The 23,869-nt window shown below is 43.8% G+C and overlaps 1 protein-coding gene across 1 annotated transcript; it reads left to right on the top strand.

The window, feature by feature from the left end:
- Window positions 1–1,378: 1,378 nt before the first annotated feature.
- LOC140694834 (trafficking protein particle complex subunit 9-like) lies at window positions 1,379–15,401 on the top strand. The gene is made up of 2 exons (XM_072957888.1): window positions 1,379–1,698; window positions 14,875–15,401. Exons 1-2 carry the CDS (start codon window positions 1,651–1,653, stop codon window positions 15,121–15,123), a joined length of 297 nt encoding a protein of 98 aa, XP_072813989.1. The 5' UTR covers window positions 1,379–1,650; the 3' UTR covers window positions 15,124–15,401.
- Window positions 15,402–23,869: the final 8,468 nt, after the last annotated feature.

Genomic DNA, 23,869 nt, shown 5'->3' on the forward strand with positions numbered 1-23,869 from the left:
GCATCTCGCGATGTGGCCTGGGACACCTGCCATGCTGAGGCGAGAGGAGGGATCCCCTAAGGGGGTGTCCCTGTGAAGAGTAGAAACGTCCTCCTGCAGGAGAGGAAGAGCCTCTGAGCAGCGGGCCGGATGCACAGGCAAGAGCAGCCTGAGCACGGAGATTTCGGGGACCTGGAAGTCATAAAGTGGCCCGAACAGCCTTGTTCCTGAGAAACTGGCGGGAAAAGATGCTGCAAATGCAGGCTAATTTCAGACCCTGTGGTGGGTCATGAGTGATAGGAAAGAAATGGTCAGGCAGGCACGAAAGAACCCTGTGGTTGTCCCAGTTGGGGGCGTCACACCAGAGGGAGGAGCAGAGCTATAGACTTTGTCACTTTTTATCTGTGTGACTTTGAACAATAACACCCCACCTCTCTCTATATATATCTTCATCTGTAAAGTGACAGAGTGACAACTCGTGTCATCAGAAGGCTTAGTTTAGCTCTGATCCTCATTGTCCAGTCCTGTCAGTGCTGCCCTGCAAGGTTCTGCAGTGGGTGCTCTTACCCTGAGATGGGAGGGCGTAGAAGGGCATTGTAGCACCCGAGGGCAGGAAGGGGTTGCTTTAAAAGCAGACATGTAGCCTCCTGCAGCTGCAGACCTACAGGCAGTTTGGTTTATGGTCATGGAGAGGACTTTGGAGGTCTTAGCATCGTCTTAAGACTTGTTTTCCCTTGGGGACCTGATTTGCCTTTGCAGATTAATGTTGAAGATTTGGGCTTCTGGCAAAGCTGTTTTCAGAGATGGTATATATGTAACATATAGTATAAAATGAAAGGTTTTATTTAATATTTGGGACTTTGTAGCTGTAGGGAACAGCTCTGTTGGCCTGGTTTCCACGGAGGACACTAGCAGTCGTCAGAGCGTGCGGGAGGGCAGGCAGCCTGCAGTGCTGCTGCGGGGGTTCTCCCCAGCAGGACGCTCTGCTGAGTTGACTCTTCTCTGAGTTTGGTTGCCAGAGGAGCAGACAGCAAAGTAATGAGTTCTGGTGGGATTGTATAATGACAGGAAGAAAGAGGGAGCCGTAGTTCTTAGGGACTACTACACTCTTTTGGTTCCTGATCCAGTGTGTCCCATTACACAATTGATGAGTTGTGTCTATTCTGGGACTTGATTGAAATAAACGTGCAGCCTGAATATTAAGAGTTATGTTTTATTTGTCAGAAGGACTCGAGCCAGGATGACCGCCTCTCAGAACACTCTGAGGGACTGCTCGCAAGAGTAGGGGAGAAGCTAGGATTATATAGGAGCTTTACAACAAAGACCAGGTAGTCAGAACAATAAAACATTGCTTGTTATCTAAAGAAAGCCAGGTATCTCAAGTTCATGAATTTAATGCTTTTCAATATATGGGAGGAAGCCAACATTTGGGCTGACTGAATATATACTTTAGACAAGCACCTAGCTATCTAGGGCCAGTAATCTTCCTTTCTTATTCTGAGTCTGCTCAGAGGGCACCATTGTGAATGGCTGCAGGCCTGTCTTCACTGGGGGGTGGCGGCAGCCGCTGATGACTTGTTTTCAGCATTCTTTGTTTAGTGACATGGTTGCAATATTTTCATTCAATTTGTAGTGTTTTCATTCACAGAAAATTATGGTATTACCCTGATTATGGATAATCTGGAAGCTTGGAATGGAACCGAGATGGAATTACTGCAGGTAACTTCTACTTTAATAAGCCATGTGTAAACATGAACACGGAGGAAGCATACAAAAGGATTCGGTGGTGAATGGGAAGGGTTTCTGCACGTTACAGGAGAAGGCAAGGCAGAATTCTTCTTCTTTGTGGGCAGGTATGTGAGTCCAACTTTCCTTTCTGAAGTGCTTTCTGAGAACTGTTTATGGTAATGAACCAACATTGACAAACGGTGACACACATTGCATTTAAGAGCTGGCTGGCTTCAACTTGGGTATTGGACAGGTGGAATTCATAGGCAGTGGTCAGGTGGATGGGACAGAGATGGAGCCCAGGCCTGGGCCCATATTCAGGTTGAAATCGCCATTTACTCACCATAGCGCCTTGGACTTGAATGTAACCTCTCTTAAACTGATGGTGAGTCTGTGAAATGGGCATGATAATATTCGTTACTTCCTGGGCTTGTTGTAAGTTCTGAAGATTATTATAGCACACATGAAGCACTTAACACACTGACACTTAGCAGTGTACACTTTGTTCGACCACCACGCTTGGTGTGTGTCAGAGCCTTAAAGGCAGCATGTGTCTGTTTAGGATGCACTGGTAGCCCCTTGGCTACTTTGTGAATTTGGTGATTTCCTTTAATACTTGTAACTCTGTGTGCCATGGGCAGTTATTTTTATGGACAGATGAGGAATCTCAGGGTAAAAAAGACTGTGTAATTTGCCCAAAGTCAGACCATAATTTTGTGTGCAGGGGCCTCGGTTCAGCATGGGCTCCTGGGCCTTCTGCTCTCTCCGTTCAGCACCAGAGCCAGATGTGGGCTCGGCTGTTTCCCAGCCCAGAATATCCGGCAGGCCACAAGACACACCTGGTCCTGTGCTGCTTGAGCAAAATCTCCGGAGGAGAGGCAGTTACAAAAGGGATAAACATAAAAACAGACGACAGCAAATTGTGATCAGCTCTGAGAAGGAAAGGAACACGTCTGGCCGTGCAGAGCTGGGAGCTTTCCCGTCGGGGCTGCTCTGGGGGCGCTCATCTCAGCTAAACAAGCTGTGCTGCTGCACCAAGGCAGGAAGGCAGGGCGCGTGTGGCCAGGTAGACAGGGCCTCGTTGATCGTACTCATTCCCTATTAAGTGGCAGGTGTCACAGGCACTTAACTAATAAACAGATGTTGGCCAGAATCATCACGCATTTTGCTTGGTAGTTTTATTGGCGCCAACTTTGAGAGGAGGTCATTGAAGCTGGGGAGTTTGCTGCATGCCCGTGTTTACCATGGAAATACCCCCACTGGTCTTTCAACCTAGACTGGTGTGGCTGTCATGTCCCAGCCCTGTGAATGGCATCGTGCAGCTTCTCCCAAGTGGCCCAAATGACTGACATTGATATGCTTAATTCGTAGGAAATGGTATGTGGCAATAAGAGAAAAAGGTAGTAAGAAATTGGAAAACTAGAAAATAACCAATTCTTCCCCTGCTGGGGGACCGTACCCTGTGTCTCTCACCCCACTCACTGCCTGTCACCTCCTCCCTGCCGACTCCGTGTTCAGAAGCCACTCTGAGCCTTTGAAGAACATTTTGCCTCATGACACTGTTGACTAGGTCCTGCGACCTCTCTGTCCCTGGTTAACTCTCTCTTCAAAGCCATTTAAATTTCTTGCAGGCTCCTCCACTCAAATGTAAGAATAGCCCCTTTAAACTTCTTGATGCAGCTCCTTAATGAAGATCTTAGGAAGGAAACCTAGCCAAAACCTGGGAGGTATTCACAGAGTGAATGTAACCTGAGCATTTTTTGACGTTCAGAATCAGAGCGGTGGGAGACACAGGAAGGCCTTTTTAAGTTAGAAAGTGGAAAGAGAAAGGACTCAGGATGTTTGAGACTGAAACATCTCGGTCCCAGCCAGCAAGGCACCTGCGTTCAGGATGGTGTGTGGGGAGTGCAGAGTTCTCAAAAAGAAAGAAGTGGTGGGATGGCAGGGAGGACATTTAGGTACTTAACTGGGGAAGGAAAAAGTTGGCTGACCAATTCATGGTTGAACAAGAGGATTGTGACATGATGTGCTTGTATTTTGGAGAGAAGGGTTTTGTGGAGCCAGGCCTAAGGAGAAATCTCTCTGACTGGGGAGTCAGCACAACAAAAAAACACAGAGAACCAGGCAGACCCCATGGCCCCTGATGGGGGAGAGGCTGCCCACCAATTGGAGACCTGGAGGCTGCTTCTGTCCCTTAGCTGGGGTCTCAGACCTCACTTCACATCCCAGTCCTGTTGATACAAGAAAAAATATGTGGGGCATGAGAAGGGCTGTGTCCCAGGCTTCCGTTGAGCCCCTGGAATGTGCCCCACCAGATTTTGTTCCTTGGCTTCATGCAGTAAAGAATTCAAGAACAAGCCAGTGTTGAGTAAAGGTAGATTTATTCAGAGAGATACATTGACAGGCATGAGAAACGTCACGAAGTATGGGGGTTTGATGCTCAGATTAAAAGTAGGCACACACTCCACAGAAATAGTGTGGGCCTTCTCCGAAGAGGTAGAGAGAGGGGTTCCTGGGATGTGGCTCTGTGTTGCTCCTTTTCTTGGGCTTCGTGGTTTCATATGCTAATAAGTAGAAGGACCAGCCTTAGGGCAAGGGGCTGGGATTCCAGGGAGTTGGCCATTTTCCACCCTTTGACCTTTTGTGGCTAGCCTTGTGACTGCCATGGTGCCTGGGGCCGTGTTATTCACCATGTTACTATTACAATGGGTGTATAATGAAGCTCAGGATCTACTAGAAGTTAAATCTCTTCATCCTGAGCCTCAAGACCTATTGGGGGTTGAATTCTTCACCATTTTGATGTTAATTGCTGTGGTCTTTCTTGAATGGCTTGCTCTGCCCCCTTCCATCCTGTCTCACTGTGATGACACAGAGAGAGCAAAGGCCGGGCCCTGCGTGTGTTCCTGCATTTAACAGCGGGAGATGTGGGGTGGGCTGAGGATGACTCTAAGTGGTGAGAAATATGTTTCAGATTTTCCCACATGAGACATGGGGACCTGCCAGCAGCCATCGCAGATTTATCTCACGGGCATTATCGCTTGTGTTGTTACGGAAACAACAGGCCAGCCAAGAAATAAGCAGCACTCAGAGGGTGGGAGTACTGAGATTTATTATGCCAGCGGGCTCAGAGGGGCTTCTGTTCCCAAGCCCTGAGCACATCCAAGACGTGCACATGAGGTTTTATAGGGTTAATTACAAGTATGGGGCTTTTAGCCAATAAGGCTCAAACAACAAAAAGCAAGGAATCAGTACACTGAAGCTTATCAATTTGGAACAGATCACGTTACTGACAATTGTTGACCTTGGATTTACGAGTTAGCTTGTTAGCCCAGTAAACTGACACTGAACTTCAGATTTACGAGTTAGCCCAGCAAAACTTAGATCAGTAAACCGACACTTATCACACTTAGATTTGTGACTTAGCTTGTTAGCCCAGCTGGGGTTTTTGTTCACAGTGTCACTCATCTTTTCTATTTTCCTTTTATTTTTAAAGTATTTAATCCAAATTTAATATCAGGATTTTTTTGGAAAGAAATTTCTCTTTTTCTTTTCTTTGGGGCTCTTTTCGGGGGTAGGAAATTAGGTATATTTATCTGTTAGTGGAGGCCCTGGGGCTTGAACCCAGGACCCTGTGCACACTAAGCACACGCTCTACCACCTGCCCCATCATCTTTTTCTTTTTGCTTTAGCTGCCAAGAATCTTACAGCTGAATTTCTAGTCGGCCTTTAACACTTGCCCTGACTTCATGGAATCCATTTTTATGAGTTTACCTCCCCCTGGTTTCATTTAAGTATTGAATCTCCATTTTCTCTTCACTCTCAGTTTTGCCTTTTTGTTGTTATGGTTGTTAAGCTGTGTTTAAAAAATTGTTTAATTTCTCTTTTAGCAGGAGGCTGAAGTAAATAAATATGTAAACAAACATCACACTTAAATGCTTTTATATATTCTAAGCTGTTTATTAGTTAATTAAAAACCAAATTGAATATTAAAGGGATAACATTTTTAAATTATTTTTTAATTTTTTATAAAGACATAGCTGATTTAAAATATATGTTTCAGGTGTACAATAGATGCTCCATTTATAGTTACTGTAAAACATTGTCTGTATTCCCTGTGTTGTAAGATACATCCCTCTAGAGTGTTTACATTACATGTTGCAGTTTGTATAAGAAATTTGGGTAACGCAGAGTCTGGGACGTGGCTGTGGCTGACCCAGGTTCACGCAAACCCTGCCTGTCAAAGCTCAGGCCTTCACTCCTGTCTGCAGGGGAGCGAGTGGAGGCAGCTCTCATCAGCCCTGGCACCACACTCTGAGTGGCAGTGACAGCAGTGACTGTGTGTGGACGTGAAAATTGTTGTTCCAAGAGTTTTACATGCTTTTCTGCATTTAATAATTAAAGCCCTCCTGTGAGGAAGGGTTTTAAGTTTTTAATGAATAATACATTTTATTTTGATATTGATAGACTTCAAAACTCCGGAAAATTTACAGGAGTAGTACAATAAATGCTTAGATACAGTTCACCTTAAAGGGCACTATTTGCCCTTTTGTGACGGGCTTATTTTAGCATAAATTTTCAAAGTTCATTCATATTGTAGCCTGAATCAGTACATTATTCTTTTTGTTTGATAATATCCTTTTCCTTTTTTTTCGTTTTTGGTCTATTTAAAAATATTTTCATTGAAGTCTAGTCAGTTTATAGTGTTGCGTCAGTTTCTTGTGTACAGCACAAAACTTCAGTTAAATAGGAACATACCTGCATTCATTTTCATATTCTTTTTAAACATAAGTTACTATAAGTTATTAAATATATTCTCCTGTGCTATACAGTATATACTTGCTGTTTATTGTATACATACTCAGCATCTGCAAATCTTGAACCCCCAATTTATTCATTCCACACCCTCTCCCCTCTGGTAACCATAGTTTGGTTTCTATGTCTCTGTGTCTGTTTCTGTTCTGTAGATAAGTTGATCTTTTTGTTCCTTTGTTTTTGTTTTTGTTTTTTTTTTTTGTTTTAGATTCCACATGTGGGCGATCTCATATGGTATTTTTCTTTCTCTTTCTGGCTTATTTCACTTAGAATGTCATTCTCCTGGTCCATTCATATTGCTGCAAATGGCATTATTTTATTATTATTTTATTGCTGAATAGTAGTCTATTGGACATATATACTACAACCTCTTTATCCAGTCGTCTGTCAGTGGACATTTAGGTTGTTTCCATGTCTTGATATTGTAAATAATGCTGCTGTGAACATTGGGGTGAAAGTGTCTTTTTGAATTACGTTTCCTTTCGGATATATGCCCTGGAGTGGGATTGCTGTGTCATCTGGGCCCCCAAGGTTTTGTCTTTTGAGGAACCTCTATACAGTTTTCCACAATGGCTCCACCAAACTGCATTCCCACCACAGTGTAGGAGTGTTCCCAATTCTCCACAGCCTCTCCAGCATTTAGTGTCTATGAACTTCTGAATGATGGCTATTCTGACTGGTGAAAGGTGATACTTGTTTGCAGTTTTGATTTGCATTTCTCTGATAATGATATTGAGCATTTTTTCATGTGCCTATTGGCCATTTGTATGTCTTCATTGGAGAAATGTTTCTTTAGGTCTTCTGCCCATTTTTGGATTGAATTGTTTGTTTTTCTTTTTTATCAAGTGTAAAAGCTGTTTACATATTCTGGGAATTAAGCCCTTGTCACTTTCATTTAATGCAACTATTTTCTCCCACTCCATAGGTTGTCTTTTTGCTTTAATTTTTGTTTTCTTTTCTGTGCAAAAGCTTGTAAGTTTAATTAGAACCCACTTGTATATTTTTGCTTGTATTTCTATTGCTTGAGTAGACTGCTCTTGGAAAATATTGTTGAGATATATGTCAGATGTTTTGCCTATGTCTTCTTCTAAGAGGTTTATAGTGTCTTGTCTACAATTTTAAGTCTTTAAGCCATTTTGAATTCATTTTTTTGTATGTTGTGAGGGGGTAGTCTAACTTCATTGATTTACATGCAGCTGTGCAGTTTTCCCTGCACCATTTGCTGAAGAGGCTGTCTTTGCTCAATTGTATGTTCTCACCTCCTTTGTCAAAGATTCAATTACCAAAAGTTTGTGGGACTATTCTTGGTAATTTTGTTTATCCATTCATTGATGGATGGATATTTTTAGTGACTTTTAGCTACTCTGAATGATACTGCTATGAATATTGATGTGCAAGTTTTTGTGAGAATACATTTCCATTCTGTTGGCTGTACAGTTGGCCCACCATATCTGTAGTTTCCACTTCATGGATCCAGATGGCTGATTGCAAAGGGACTTGATCATCCTTGGATTATGGTATCCAGGGTGGGGGGTTCCTGAAACCAACCCCCCGAGGACACTGAAGGATGACTCTACATGTAGGAGTGGAATTGCTCAGCCACATAACTCTAACCTTTTGAGGAAACATCGGGCTCTTCCAAAGAAGCTGCACCATTGCCCCTTTCCAACGGCTGCATATTGAGGGTATCCATTTCTCTGCCTCCTGACTGACACTTGTTATTGTCCATGTTTTGATTATAACCATCCTAGTGAGTTTAAAATGAGATCTCATTTTGATTTTGATTTCGCTAGTGATGCTGACCATCTTTTCAGATGCTTATTGGCCAATTGTGTATCTATTTAAATCCTTGGCAAATTAAAAAATTGGGTCGATTTTCTTTGTATTGTTCAGTTGTAAGCATTTGTTTTATATCCTGGATACTAGTCTCTTATTAGATATATGCTTTGCAAGATTTTTCTCCTATTCTGCAGATTGTCATTTCACTTTAATTTTTTTAAACATTAAAACAATTTCTTTATAGGGGAGGTAATTAGATTTATTCATTTTGTTTTTCTTCCTTAGCACGCACTCTATCATTTGAGCTACCCCTTTCCCCTTTCATTTCACACTCTTGATGTTGTCCTTTGTAACAAATGATTTTAATTTGATGAAGTCCATTTTATCTATTTTGTTTTATCACTTGTGCTCTTGGTATTGTATCTAGGAAGCCATAGCCTATCCTATGACCACAAAGATTCGTACTATGTCTTCTTTTAGAAAGTTCATATATTTAGTTTTTACGTTTCTGTCTGTGATCCATTTTGAATTAATATTTGTTATATAAAATACGGGGTCCAGATTCCAGATTCATTCTTTTGCCTTCAGATACCCAGGTGTCTCTGCTCCATTTGTTGGATAGACTATACTTTCAATGGAGTGTTGTTGGCACATTTCTGGAAAACTGACTGTAAATGTAAGTTTCCCCCCAGCATTTTTTATTGTGTCTCATAGATTTCTGCATCCAAACTTATGACAGAAGCATAATGACTTGAGTGCTATAGATTTGCTGTAACCTTTGAGTGAGTCCTCCAAATTTGCTCTTCTTTTTCAAGATTGTTTTGGCTGACCTGGGTCCCTTGCTTTCAATATGAATTTTGGGATCAGTTTTTCAATTTTTGCAAAGAAGTCAGCTGGAATTTTGATAGGGATTCCATTAAATATGTAGATTACTTTGGGAAGTCTTAACATTTTTAACAATATTTTCTACCATTGCATGATCATGGGATGCCTTCCATATATGAAGATATTTTAAATTTTTTTTGGTGATACTTCAAAATATTCAATGTACAAATCTTGTAAACTTTTGTTAAATGTATCTCTCATTTTATTTTTTATGCAGTTGTAAATGGAACGGCTTAGCTTCATAAGGGTGGGACTATATATATCAATTTATTTATTTCTAGGATTCCTACATAGCAAATACACTAGGTTTATATTTGCTACATTGATCTATCCACAATTCTTCCCACCCCCGTGTCATAAGAAACCAAGACCCAGCTTAAGCCATCTGAACACCTATGTGGAAGTGAGAAATGAGACCTTTGGGTGGGGTTTGTGTAGATGATACTGAGATCTTATTCAGGATGGCTTCATCTTAATTTCTTTTAAACAATCCTTTCAGAGTACATAGTCAGATACATTAGGAAAATGCTGTTTTGATGTGCGGAGGAGCTAAGACTATAATTTTCAAGTAATTTCTAGTGAGAGTGTTGTACTTGAAACATAATTTGCATCAATCTTTGAAGATTTATGTTTCAGGAGCTTTGAGTAAATAATACCTGTCTTTATTCAATAACTACAACTAAATGCTCAAGCAACATGTAAGAGTTTGAGCAAACTGCTCCCGCCCCGTAGTGCTGGTTGGTTGCAGCTGTAACTGGAGTCAGCGCTTACCTCGCCCAGTACACTTGTGCTGATCTGCTCAAAACAGTTCGTCCAACAGTTTGTCGGTAGTCTTTTAGACAAAGCCATAAAGCATTGATTTAAGGTTGCTGGAATGTAATCTATTCTTATTAATATTAAGTAAGCACATATTGAGTACTTACTGTATGTTGGGAATTGTCCCTCAGCCTCACATGAATATTACTTCTAATAAAACCTCTCATATTTCCCTGTTATTTGCACTTTACAGATAAGGAGACTGAGGATTAGGTCTTCTCTCTTTTGGGGGGAGCTCATTATCAATGATGGGAAGTTGTAAGGAAAAAGATATTGATTCATCCAGAGAAAATATTTTTCTGAGATTCAGTATTGAAGAAGGTAACCACTGAAGAGGGTGATCATTGTTTGAGTGAGACGAGCCCCGGGTTGTACGGAGTCAGCATCCCTGTCCTGGACGCTGCACGTGTAGAGCTGCGTGGTGGGTGAGGCGGTGCGGCCGCGCAGGGAAAGCGGATGCCGGGCCGTTGGGCTGTGCTCAGGCCCGGTGGGGCTTTCTCCTAAGAGCAGTGGACCGTCATTGACAGATTTTAAGTAGGCTAGTGCGATGCTCTCGTAGATCACTTTTGTCTTGTAGAATGCTTAGAAACATTTAGAAGGCTCGGCAGGAGGTGATGTGATGAGTCAGAGTAGGGTGGCTGCGAGGTGTAGCAGTGTTCAATTTTCAAGTGATTTTCAGTCCCAGGTTTGTGGCTCAGTAGCCGTGTCACTTTGGATGACACACCCAAGGAAGTGAAACAATTTATCTAATCAATAGAAGCAGTGATGTACCGAACTCCCAGGACTGCTGTGTAGATCCAGTGAGATAACGTGTGCACAGTGTGCAGCATGGTCCCCAGCACAGAGTCAGTGCTGAGGGAGTGCCAGTGAGTACCTGGTAGGACAGGTGTGGGTGGTGGATCTCGTTGACTGAGGAAATTTGCCCCTGAAGGAGGGGTCTTGTCACATCTGTGAGTGATTGGCCTGAGCTGGGAGAGGCAGGGAGACCTTGCCCCCGACCAAGGGCCCTGGGCAGGATGGCTATGGGAGGAACACCGTGAAGTTAGCTCTTTGCAGGTGGAGTTGGAGGTGCCCTTGAGACATCTAAGTGCAGTGTCACAATCACAGAAGTGGTCTGGTCCCGGGCTGTGCATTTTCCTGCTGAGATATTGATCTCTGAACGCGAAGACATACTTTACAGGACAAGTGAATAGTAGTATCATCTCTCATCAAAGCTCACATCTCTTTATTCATCACTCACTTTGCTAATTGGGTACTTACAGAACACACTTCACTGTCCTCCCCTGGGCTCAGGCTCCACAGAAAAGAGCTGGTGAGTCTCCCTCTTTTCCAGAAGAAGACACACTTAGCTGGTAGACATCTATACCTCGCCAGACTTAGAATTTTAGGTTGTTGATTTAATTCTATTTTCTGTTGGTCATCTCCTGACAGGAGAGACGTTTTACCTCATGGTCAGGTTTCAATTAGCTGTTACTGAGAATTGCTGGTCTGATCCATAGTGTATTTATTCTATTAACTTTGTAGAGTACTTATCATTTTTCTGTCTTTGCTCTTTAATTTTGTTTGCCCCTTCAATTTTCTATCTTATTTGGGACCTTATTTTATTTTTTAATTAAAAAATGTCTATTAGCAGTTAACAAAACAAAAGCAAAGAAAAAATGCACATGATAGCTAAATTTAGAAAATATCTTGTGTGTTTTCTGTCTCAGCAATGGAGGGTTCTAGAAACTCGTGAAAAGCTTCATTACATAAGTTCCTTTAAATTCTGATTAAGAAATAAAACCTTCCTTCCTCATCTTTCAAGCTGCACAGCTAATTGTCAAGAAAGTGAGGGGAAATTCTCAGAAGCCAAGACAAACCAGAAAGCAGGGATTCTGGGAGATACGTGAGCCTTAGAAGCCCTGGGGTGCCGGTTGGCTCCTGAACTGAGTTTCAGTTGCCCTGGCAGGAGGGCAGGAGGTGAGCCTGTGGCCTCTCACACTGGGAGTTGGATGGCTGTTCTTATATAAGGCCAAGCACATCCTGAGAATCCTGCTTTATAAAAGGTTGAATTAGAAAGAAAAGAATAAAAGCATTCCTCAAGGCAAGGAAGTAAGGAAAGTAAAATTTTTTGGAAGCGGGAAAAAATAACATATCCAAAGTAAAGATTTAGTTTAAAGCTGTTCTGGCATGAGAGTGACCACAAACCCATGGCAGAAAATCACGGCTCCTCCCGGAAAGAGAAGGTGTGTTTTGAATGAATCAGTGGACAGCCATTCTGAAAAAGGCCTCCAGAGTCTTCTGGATCAAGATACTGGACTCAAACACCTCCCTTCCATGGTCTCATTTAAATAACCAGAAAGGTTTTAAAGGAAAGAAGCCATAATCATAGTTCTATTTATTGACATTACTTTATGCTAGGAATTCAAAGGTGACTATGGAGTTGTCTCCTCTTTTATGGACCTTACTTTCTATTTGACATAGTTGGGGAACTTGGTGGAGGGTGGTGTTAGTATGTTGCAATTAACCAGGAGAGGAGTTTAAGAAAGCAGTGAAGGGTTGGTGACATTTTTCGCTGAGGACAGTCCTGTTCAGTTGGCTTGTAATTACAGGCTCGTTGAGTTGTCACTGGAGGGAATTAATCTTAAGGAATTTGGACTTAACTCAGGCCTCTTCAGAATGGACAAGTGAACCTGGAGAAAGACAGTCAAATCTGTGCAGACATTGAAGTTCACTTCAACATGTGGTATCCATGAGCCAAAGATAGGACTAGTAGGCAGCACTTCTTGAGGACAGAGGAGTGGTTTTTAAGGTTCTTCAAGAATGAATCCCAAGGTACCGGGATGGCCAGTTGTCAAACTGTGACTTTGCTCTTTGGACGGTGTATCCACCAAGGGTATTGGCCGTTTATAAGTTTCCATTTCTCCTTAATACATGTCAGGTTATGAGGACGTGGGCATAAACGTTTCACACCTTGTCAAGGTGACTTTGGGTACCTGCCTAGAATCATGGGCACAGTTGCGGCTGCGTCATACATCTTGCCGCACATCCCGCTCCCCGGCTCCGTGATCACGGCAGAGTGGTTCCTTATTGAGCTGTCCATCTCCTCTGTGACATCGTAACCAAACAAAAGATTGGAGAGTATTAGCTTGGCTTTTTCCTTTTCTAACATTCCCTTCAAATTATGATGACTGATAGTGGACCCAGTTACGTTTGCAGATGATTTACAAGTAGGGCTGTCAGTACAAACCTTGTAATCCCCGCTGTGTGATCTAGAGAAGAAAGTTACACTCTTTCCAAATTGTTTTGATGCACTTATGTGGGAAAATGATGTATGTTTGAATATGTATTTCCTCTCTTACTCATCATGGCTAGAGATGAATATTTGTAGACATGGAATGAGTACTCTGTATTTGAACTGTATGGTCCCCTAAATTCTCCCCAGCTTTTTAAAGTCATCACTGGAGTGCTACCTCCAGAGTGCCGCAAAGCATCCAACACTGCCTGCTCTTCGGACACTGTAAGTTTCCAAGTTGGAGAAGGCTGCTGGCTGGTGAGGCATTCTCTCGCACATCTCTGGTTGGGTGATGTGAGCTGAGAACACAAGAATTGGCAGACAGTAACTAACCACGATCAGGTCCATTTCTGGAACACTCATGGAGGATTTTACACCTATGGTAGTGGAATACGTTATTTCATTTAGTTTTCCCAAAAATCATAATTAGATTTTATCACCTGTATTAAAAAGGAAACTGTCAAAGCGAGTGACGTGCAGACTTTGGACTGGAACACGGGTCTTTCTGATCCCTGTCTCTGTTCCCTCCCCGGCCTATCCTTGCAAATGACCAGGAGACTCTTCCTCAGTCTTGAGTTTCCCTCTGATGTTACCGCTCTCTTTGTTTCTAAGAGAGGAAAACAAGTCTAAACTTACTTTCCAGTTGGAAATGGAATGGAGAGTTAACGTTGGAAGCCGGGAGAATCTGTCCTGTGATGAAGTGGTCTCCGAGCCACTTCCACTGGGATGTCACATCACTGTCTGGGCCCCTTGCTCAGCCTGTGCACAGGTGACAGCACAGTTGTGCCGAGCAGTCCTCCCGGACAGGGCAGTGGGTTGGAAATGAGTTTGGGGATTTGGTTTCATTACACAAGTTCCTGAGGGCCTTGACCTGGCACTTCGAGTGGGAGCATTCCCTGTCCCACAGACTGTGCTCTGGGCCCATGCAGACCTGACGTGGCCTCAGCCTGAGTCTCAGGGCCCGTGGTGATGAGGAGCATTTTAGCCCAGGGTCTGCCGGAGGCTCTGAGACTACTGGGCTGTGGGACTTTGTCCAGGATGATAATAATTCCTCCCCGAGTTTCAGATTTCCTTGCCTGTGAGCCGGGGTAGTAGTTGTTTCTGAGATGATTGTAATGATTCAGTAATGGGCGCAGCGTGTGCTGACAGGTAGCTGGGTGCTTTAGGAGCAGAAGTCGCAGTCACTCTGTCAGCCTCTCCCTGTGCGCTCTGTGCTTTGAGAAGTTGTGTGTTTGGTGAAAGTCCCGCCCAGACCCTAGGGTCTAGATGAACTGTTGTTCCTTTACTTTCCCTTCCTTTTCCTCTTTCCCTTCTCTGTGTCCCATGTTTAGGTAGCAGATTCCTCTATTTCAGGGAATACGGGCTTTTCTAGTAAAGGGACAGGTGGAATGCGGAGAGGTGGGGCCCAGAGGGGGTCTGGAGTGTCTGCACAGTGCTGCTTCCCTGCGTTTCTGCATCCGGTCCCATCAGTGCACTAAGTCAGCCTTCCTCTTCCTTCCTGTGTCATCGGGTCTCTGTTTTAAGGGAAAACCATTTTTATGGGTCTTTTTTCACTTACGTGTTTCATTCAGATGCTTGTTGCTTTTCTCCCTGTGCTTCAGCGTTCCGAGGAGAAAATTCAGCCGTGCAGCATCCTCTCCGTGCTCTACGAGTTGATCGGCTTCCACTGCAAGTCCACCTTCTTCAAGCGGGTGGCCCCCGTGCGGCACGCGGCCCCCGGCATCCCGGAGCCTGGCGGGAAGGCCTGCTCCCGACTCCTCCTGCAGACGCTTCCTGGCTACAGTCTGTCACTGGACTTGCAGGACTTCAGCAGATGTGTTGGAACTAAAACATTGCTTCAGCCCCATTAACCATGCCTGGTTTGGGCCCTGCTGTCCTGCCTCATCAGGGTGAATCTTGATTCATTTAGAACAGGGCTCAGCAGACTTTTCCTTTCAAGGGCTTGGGGGTAAATATTTCAGGGTCTGAAAACCTCCTGATCTCTGGTGCAGCTGCTCAGCTCTACTGTTTAGATGCCAGAACAGCCAGATAGTCCACACACCCATAGAGCTTTATTAACAGCGGTGGCTGGGGCTGGATTGGGTGTATGAACTGCAGTTTGCCCCCACAGCCTCCTCAATATTGACACCTGCACCAGAGTGTACATTTGTGACAATGGGTGAACCTACACTGACATGTCATCATCACCCATAGCCCATAGTTGACACTAGGATTTACACATTGTGTTGTGCACTCTGTGGGTTTGGACAGATGTACAATGACATGTATCCACCATCACAGCATCATACAGAGTCGTCTGTCTTAGTGACCTTAAAATGCTCCGTGCTGCACCTCATTCATTGCTCTTTCCCCTCTAGCCTCTGGCAGCCACTGATCTTTCAGTCTCTGTGTTTTTCCCTTTCCCAGAACACCATACAGTTGGAATCAGACAGTTGCTGAAACTTCCCAGATTGGCTTCTTTCACTTGGTAATATGCATTTAAGGTTCCTCCATGTCTTTCCATTCCTTGATAACTCATTTCATTTTAGCACCAAATAATAGTCCATTTTCTGGCGGGACCACAGGTTATTTATCCATTCACCTACTGAAGAAGAGCTTAGTTGCTTCTGAATCCTGTTGAGTATGAATAAAGCTGCTATTAACATCTGTATGCAGATTTGTGTGTGAACATAAGTTTCCATTTCATCGAGTAAACACCAAGGAGCACAGTTGAAGGATCATATGTTAGAATTACGTCTAGCTCTGTAAAAAATTGCCAGACCGTCTTCCAAAGTACCTGGGCCATTTTTCATTCCCACCAACAATGCATTATAATTTCTGGTGCTCCACATCCTCACCAGCATTTGGTGCTGTCAGTGTTCTGCATTTTGGCAGTTCTGACAGGTGTGCAGTGGTATCTCGCTGTTTCAGTCGGCATCCCCTTGATGACAGGTGCTGTGGAGCATCTTTCCAAAGGCTTCTTTGGCATCCAGATTTCTTCTTTGATGAGGTGTGTGTTCAGGCATTTTGCTCATTTTTTAATCAGGTTATTCATCCTTCTTGTTGAGTGTAAAGAAATTTTGGTATATTCTGGATTTCAGCCCTTTATCAGTGTGTCCCTGCCCTTCACCTTCAGTGCCAGAGTTGTCCTTTGGGTCTCAGTGGAGGGTCAGATCTTCAAAGAGATTCCCTGTCTTCCCTCAGCCTAAATACTGTCCTTGTATTTTTCACTTTCATTGACTCATTTTGTTCTTTTAAATAGCATTTCCCATAATTTGTAAGTATATTAAAGAGAAAAGGGCAATGATTGAACACCGCCTGCCCCACCAGGCTGTGTGCCCTGTGAGAGCAGAGGCCCTGTCCCCACTCACCATTTCCCATGACAGCACATGGCACATGTCCATGTAAAAGTGTTTAACGTGGGGCCAAACCTGATGAGCAGCTATGACGACATGTGTTGTCTACCATTTATTGAGTAGACTTTGTTTCTGATCTTAATTATTAAATCATATGAATGAAACTTGGTTGTTTTGAAAAATAAAACAACAAAGCACACCTAAATGTGATTGGTAATTTCTACTTAGATTTCTGACCCAGGAGGGGATGTTCACAATCATTTTGTGGAGGAGGTTGGGAAGGTAAAGTAAGAGAGTGAGATCAAATAAAGTAAAAATGATAACAGTCACTTGGCTTTATTTTCACTGAAATAAAAGTTATTTTAAACCCTATCTCAGCTGTTGTTCTGTTGTTTTAAACATTTCTCATAGAATTAAATGGAAGCCCACTAAACCCTAAAAGGGAAACTGTGTGCTCAGGTCCTGAAAATTGTTTATGTCTATTTCTTGAGATACAAATTTCCCTGCTGGTTACAGAAATTCGAGGCGGGAACACACAGTGCACTGCATGTGTCTGCCGGCTTCACGGGCTGCTCAGTGTCAATTTCATTTTCTTCGGTTGCAGTTTAGGACGCATTTCCATGAGAAATATTGCCCAGACATTCCTGAATGAAGGATTGAATTTTCCACAGGAAATATTATGAATGAGAGTGACAAGGCACAAGGGTTTCCCATAAAGGAATAGTTGATGTAATAAACTCTCACTATGGTGAATATTTTTAATAAAAGCCAGTTGAAAATTTTATCACTAGGTCAAATGGCACAAATCCGTCTGAAGAAAAAAGATTCAAATTTTAAAGAAGAAGTGGTTTGAATCAACTAGAAATTATGATTTCTAAACTATTTGTTGTAAGAACTTATACTCAGTCTTATCATAATTGCCGGTGGTAGGAAGTGGATCATTATTTATTTATTAAAAAAAAATCCACAAGGTGCTATTTCCCCATTATTGATGCGGCAGTCTTGTGGTTAGTTAAGTTGGGACATTTAGGAAACTTAGCTAGGTTTTCCGGACATTGATTTCAGCCACTTTATCTTTACTACAATCTCTTCTTTTGTGTCGGCATATGGTCCATACATATATATGGGGAGGAACAACCTCCAACTCGGTTTTACAGTGCAAACCGCAGGAACTTCAAACCGGCACTAGGAAACAGACTGAGAAACCAGAGTAAGGGTTTCTCCTGCAAACCGTTCCCTTTGTGCTGGATGAACGAACGTCTCTCCACATGCTCAGTTCTGAGAGATAAGTGTGTGTGAAAGCCGTCCTTCACGTAGATTTAAGGGAACACAAAGTTTCTCTCCGTTGCAAATTCCAATCCATACATATATATGGGGAGGTACAAGCTCCAACTCGGTTTTAGAGTGAAAACGGCAGGCACTTCAAACCGGAACGAGGAAACAGACTGAGAAACCAGAGTCAGGGTTTCTCCTGCAACCCGTTCCCTTTGTGCTGGATGAACGAAAGTCTCTCCACATGCTCAGTTCTGAGAGATAAGTGTGTGTGAAAGCCGTCCTTCACCTAGGTTGAAGGGAACACAAAGTTTCTTTTCAGTTGCAAACTCCACTCCATACATATATATAGGGAGGTACAAGCTCCAACTCGGTTTACAGTGGAAACGGCAGGCACTTCAAACCGGCACTAGGAAACAGACTGAGAAAGCAGAGTCAGGGTTTCTCCTGCAACCCGTTCCCTTTGTGCTGGATGAACGAACGTCTCACCACATGCTCAGTTCTGAGAGATAAGTGTGAGTGAAAGCCAAACTTCAACTGTATTGAAGGGAACACAAAGTTTCTTTTCAGTTGACAAATCCACTCCATACATATATATGGGGAGGTAAAAGCTCCAACTCGGTTTTACAGTGAAAACGGCAGGCACTTCAAACCGGCACTAGGAAACAGACTGAGAAACCAGAGTAAGGGTTTCTCCTGCAACCCGTTCCCTTTGTGCTGGATGAACGAACGTCTCTCCACATGCTCAGTTCAGAGAGATAAGTGTGTGTGAAAGCCAAACTTCAACTGTATTGAAGGGAAAACAAAGTTCCTTTTCAGTTGCAAACTTCACTCCATACATATATATGGGGAGGAACAATCTCCAACTCGGTATTACAGTGAAAACGGCAGGCACTTCAAACCGGCACTAGGAAACAGACTGAGAAACCAGAGTAAGGGTTTCTCCTGCATCCCGTTCCCTTTGTGCTGGATGAACGAACGTCTCTCCACATGCTCAGTTCTGAGAGATAAGTGTGTGTGAAAGCCGTCCTTCACCTAGCTTTAAGGGAACACAAAGTTTACTTTCAGTTGCCAACTCCACTCCATACATATATATGGGGAGGTACAAGCTCCAACTCGGATTTACAGTGAAAACGGCAGGCAATTCAAACGGGCACTATGAAACAGACTGAGAAACCAGAGTAAGGGTTTCTCCTGCAACCCGTTCCCTTTGTGCTGGATGAAAGAACGTCTCCCCACATGCTCAGTTCTGAGAGATAATTGTGTGTGAAAGCCGTCCTTCACCTAGCTTGAAGGGAACACAAAGTTTCTTTTCAGTTGCCAACTCCACTCCATACTTATATATGGGGAGGTACAAGCTCCAACTCGATTTTACAGTGAAAACGGCAGGCACTTCAAACCGGCACTAGGAATCAGACTGAGAAACCAGAGTAAGGGTTTCTCCTGCAACCCGTTCCCTTTGTGCTGGATGAACGAACGTCTCTCCACATGCTCATTTCTGAGAGATAAGTGTGTGTGAAAGCCGTCCTTCACCTAGCTTGAAGGGAACACAAAGTTTCTTTTCAGTTGCCAACTCCACTCCATACATATATATGGGGAGGTACAAGCTCCAACTCGGTTTCACAGTGAAAACGGCAGGCACTTCAAACTGGCACTAGGAAACAGACTGAGAAACCAGAGTAAGGGTTTCTCCTGCAACCCGTTCCCTTTGTGCTGGATGAACGAATGTCTCTCCACATGCTCAGTTCTGAGAGAGAAGTGTGTATGAAAGCCGACCTTCACCTAACTTGAAGGGAACACAAAGTTTCTTTTCAGTTGACAAGACCACTCCATACATAAATATGGGGTGGTAAAAGCTCAAACTCGGGTTTACAGTGAAAACGGCAGGCACTTCAATGCGGCACTAGGAAACAGACTGAGAAACCAGAGTAAGGGTTTCTGTTACAACCCGTTCCATTTGTGCTGGATGAACGAACGTCTCTTCACATGCTCAGTTCTGAGAGATAAGTGTGTGTGAATGCCGTCCTTCACCTAGCTTGAAGGGAACACAAAGTTTCTTTTCAGTTGCCAACTCCACTCCATACATATATATGGGGAGGTACAAGCTCCAACTCGGTTTTACAGTGAAAACGGCAGGCACTTCAAACCGGCACTATGGACCAGAATGAGAAACCAGAGTAAGGGTTTCTCCTGCAACCCGTTCCCTTTGTGCTGGATGAACGAACGTCTCTCCACATGCTTAGTTCTGAGAGATAATTGTGTGTGAAAGCCGTCCTTAACCTAGCTTGAAGGGAACACAAAGTTTCTTTTCAGTTGCAAACTCCACTCCATACATATATATGGGGAGGTACAAGGTCCAACTCGGTTTTACAGTGAAAACGGCAGGCACTTCAAACCGGCACTAGGAAACAGACTGAGAAACCAGAGTAAGGGTTTCCCCTGCAAACCGTTCCATTTGTGCTGGATGAACGAATGTCTCACCACATGCTCAGTTCTGAGAGATAAGTGTGTGTGAAAGCCGTCCTTCACATAGCTTGAAGGGAACACAAAGTTTCTTTTCAGTTGCCAACTCCACTCCATACATATATATGGGGAGGTACAAGCCCCAACTCGGATTTACAGTGAAAACGGCAGGCACTTCAAACCGGCACTATGAAACAGACTGAGAAACCAGAGTAAGTGTTTCCCCTGCAACCCGTTCCCTTTGTGCTGGATGAACGAACGTCTCTCCACATGCTCAGTTCTGAGACATAAGTGTGTGTGAAAGCCGTCCTTCACCTAGCTTGAAGGGAACACAAAGTTTCTTTTCAGTTGCAAAATCCACTCCATACATATATATGGGGAGGTACAAGCTCCAACTCGATTTTACAGTGAAAACGGCAGACACTTCAAACCGGCACTAGGAAACAGACTGAGAAACCAGAGTAAGGGTTTCTCCTGCAACCCGTTCCAGTTGTGCTGGATGAACGAACGTCTCTCCACATGCTCAGTTCTGAGAGTTAAGTGTGTGTGAAAGCCGGCCCTCTCCTTGCTTGAAGGGAACACAAAGTTTCTTTTCAGTTGCAAATTTCACTCCATACATATATATGGGGAGGAACAATCTCCAACTCGGTTTTACAGTGAAAACGGCAGGCACTTCAAACCGGCACTAGGAAACAGACTGAGAAACCAGAGTAAGGGTTTCTCCTGCATCCCGTTCCCTTTGTGCTGGATGAACGAACGTCTCTCCACATGCTCAGTTCTGAGAGATAAGTGTGTGTGAAAGCCGTCCTTCACCTAGCTTGAAGGGAACACAAAGTTTCTTTTCAGTTGCCAACTCCACTCCATACATATATATGGGGAGGTACAAGCTCCAACTCTGTTTCACAGTGAAAATGGCAGGCACTTCAAACCGGCACTAGGAAACAGACTGAGAAACCAGAGTAAGGGTTTCTCCTGCATCCCGTTCCCTTTGTGCTGGATGAACGAACGTCTCTCCACATGCTCAGTTCTTAGAGATAAGTGTGTGTGAAAGCCGTCCTTCACCTAGCTTTAAGGGAACACAAAGTTTCTTTTCAGTTGCCAACTCCACTCCATACATATATATGGGGAGGTACAAGCTCCAACTCGGATTTACAGTGAAAACGGCAGACAATTCAAACCGGCACTATGAAAAAGACTGAGAAACCAGAGTAAGGGTTTCTCCTGCAACCCGTTCCCTTTGTGCTGGATGAACGAACGTCTCTCCACATGCTCAGTTCTGAGAGAAAAGTGTGTGTGAAAGCCGTACTTCACCTAGCTTGAAGGGAACACAAAGTTTCTTTTCAGTTGCCAAGTCCAATCCATAATTATATATGGGGAGGTACAAGCTCCAACTCGATTTTACAGTGAAAACGGCAGGCACTTCAAACCGGCACTAGGAAACAGACTGAGAAGCCAGAGTAAGGGTTTCTCCTGCAACCCGTTCCCTTTGTGCTGGATGAAAGAACGTCTCTCCACATGCTCAGTTCAGAGAGATAAGTGTGTGTGAAAGCCGTCCTTCACCTAGCTTGAAGGGAACACAAAGTTTCTTTTCAGTTGCAACTCCACTCCATACATATATATGGGGAAGTACAAGCTCCAACTCGGATTTACAGTGAAAACGGCAGGCACTTCAAACCGGCACTATGAAACAGACTGAGAAACCAGAGTAAGGGTTTCTCCTGCAACCCGTTCCTTTTGTGCTGGATGAACGAACGTCTCTCCACATGCTCAGTTCTGAGAGATAAGTGTGTGTGAAAGCCGTCCTTCACCTAGCTTGAAGGGAACACAAAGTTTCTTTTCAGTTGCCAACTCCACTCCATACATATATATGGGGAGGTACAAGCTCCAACTCGGTTTTACAGTGAAAACGGCAGGCACTTCAAGCCGGCACTAAGAAACAGACTGAGAAACCAGAGTAAGGGTTTCTCCTGCAACCCGTTCCCTTTGTGCTGGATGAACGAACGTCTCTCCACATGCTAAGTTCTGAGAGATAAGTGTGTGTGAAAGCCGTCCTTCACCTAGCTTGAAGGGAACACAAAGTTTCTTTTCAGTTGCCAACTCCACTCCATACATATATATGGGGAGGTACAAGCTCCAACTCGGTTTTACAGTGAAAACGGCAGGCACTTCAAGCCGGCACTAAGAAACAGACTGAGAAACCAGAGTAAGGGTTTCTCCTGCAACCCGTTCCCTTTGTGCTGGATGAACGAACGTCTCTCCACATGCTAAGTTCTGAGAGATAAGTGTGTGTGAAAGCCGTCCTTCACCTAGCTTGAAGGGAACACAAAGTTTCTTTTCAGTTGTCAACTCCACTCCATACATATATATGGGGAGGTACAAGCTCCAACTCGGTTTTACAGTGAAAAAGGCAGGCACTTCAAACCGGCACTATGAAATAGACTGAGAAACCAGAGTAAGGGTTTCTCCTGCAACCCGTTCCCTTTGTGCTGGATGAACGAACGTCTCTCCACATGCTCAGTTCTGAGAGAAAAGTGTGTGTGAAAGCCGTCCTTCATTTAGCTTGAAGGGAACACAAAGTTTCTTTTCAGTTGCCAACTCCACTCCATACATATATATGGGGAGGTACAAGCTCCAACTCGGTTTTACAGTGAAAACGGCCGGCACATCATACCGGCACTATGAAACAGACTGAGAAACCAGAGTAAGGGTTTCTCCTGTAACCCGTTCCCTTTGTGCTGGATGAACGAACTTCTCTCCACATGCTCAGTTCTGAGAGATAAGTGTGTGTGAAAGCCGTCCTTCACCTAGCTTGAAGGGAACACAAATTTTCTTTTCAGGTGCCATCTCCACTCCATATATTTATATGGGGAGGTACAAGCTCCAACTCGGTTTTACAGTGAAAACGGCAGGCACTTCAAACCGGCACTAAGAAACAGACTGAGAAACCAGAGTAAGGGTTTCCCTGCAACCCGTTCCCTTTGTGCTGGATGAACGAACGTCTCCCACATGCTCAGTTCTGAGAGAAAAGTGTGTGTGAAAGCCGTCCTTCACCTAGCTTGAAGGGAACACAAAGTTTCTTTTCAGTTGCAAACTCCACTCCATACATATATATGGGGAGGTACAAGGTCCAACTCGGTTTTACAATTAAAACGGCAGGCACTTCAAACCGGCACTAGGAAACAGACTGAGAAACCAGAGTAAGGGTTTCTCCTGCAACCCGTTCCCTTTGTGCTAGATGAACGAACGTCTCTCCACATGCTCAGTTCTGAGAGAGAATTGTGTGTGAAAGCCGTCCTTCACCTAGCTTGAAGGGAACACAAAGTTTCTTTTCAGTTGCAACTCCACTCCATACATATATATGGGGAAGTACAAGCTCCAACTCGGATTTACAGTGAAAACGGCAGGCACTTCAAACCGGCACTATGAAACAGACTGAGAAACCAGAGTAAGGGTTTCTCCTGCAACCCGTTCCCTTTGTGCTGGATGAAAGAACGTCTCTCCACATGGTCAGTTCTGAGAGAAAAGT

This window comes from Vicugna pacos, unplaced genomic scaffold, assembly GCF_048564905.1.
Source record: "Vicugna pacos unplaced genomic scaffold, VicPac4 scaffold_105, whole genome shotgun sequence".
In the NCBI taxonomy this organism is placed as follows: domain Eukaryota; kingdom Metazoa; phylum Chordata; class Mammalia; order Artiodactyla; family Camelidae; genus Vicugna; species Vicugna pacos.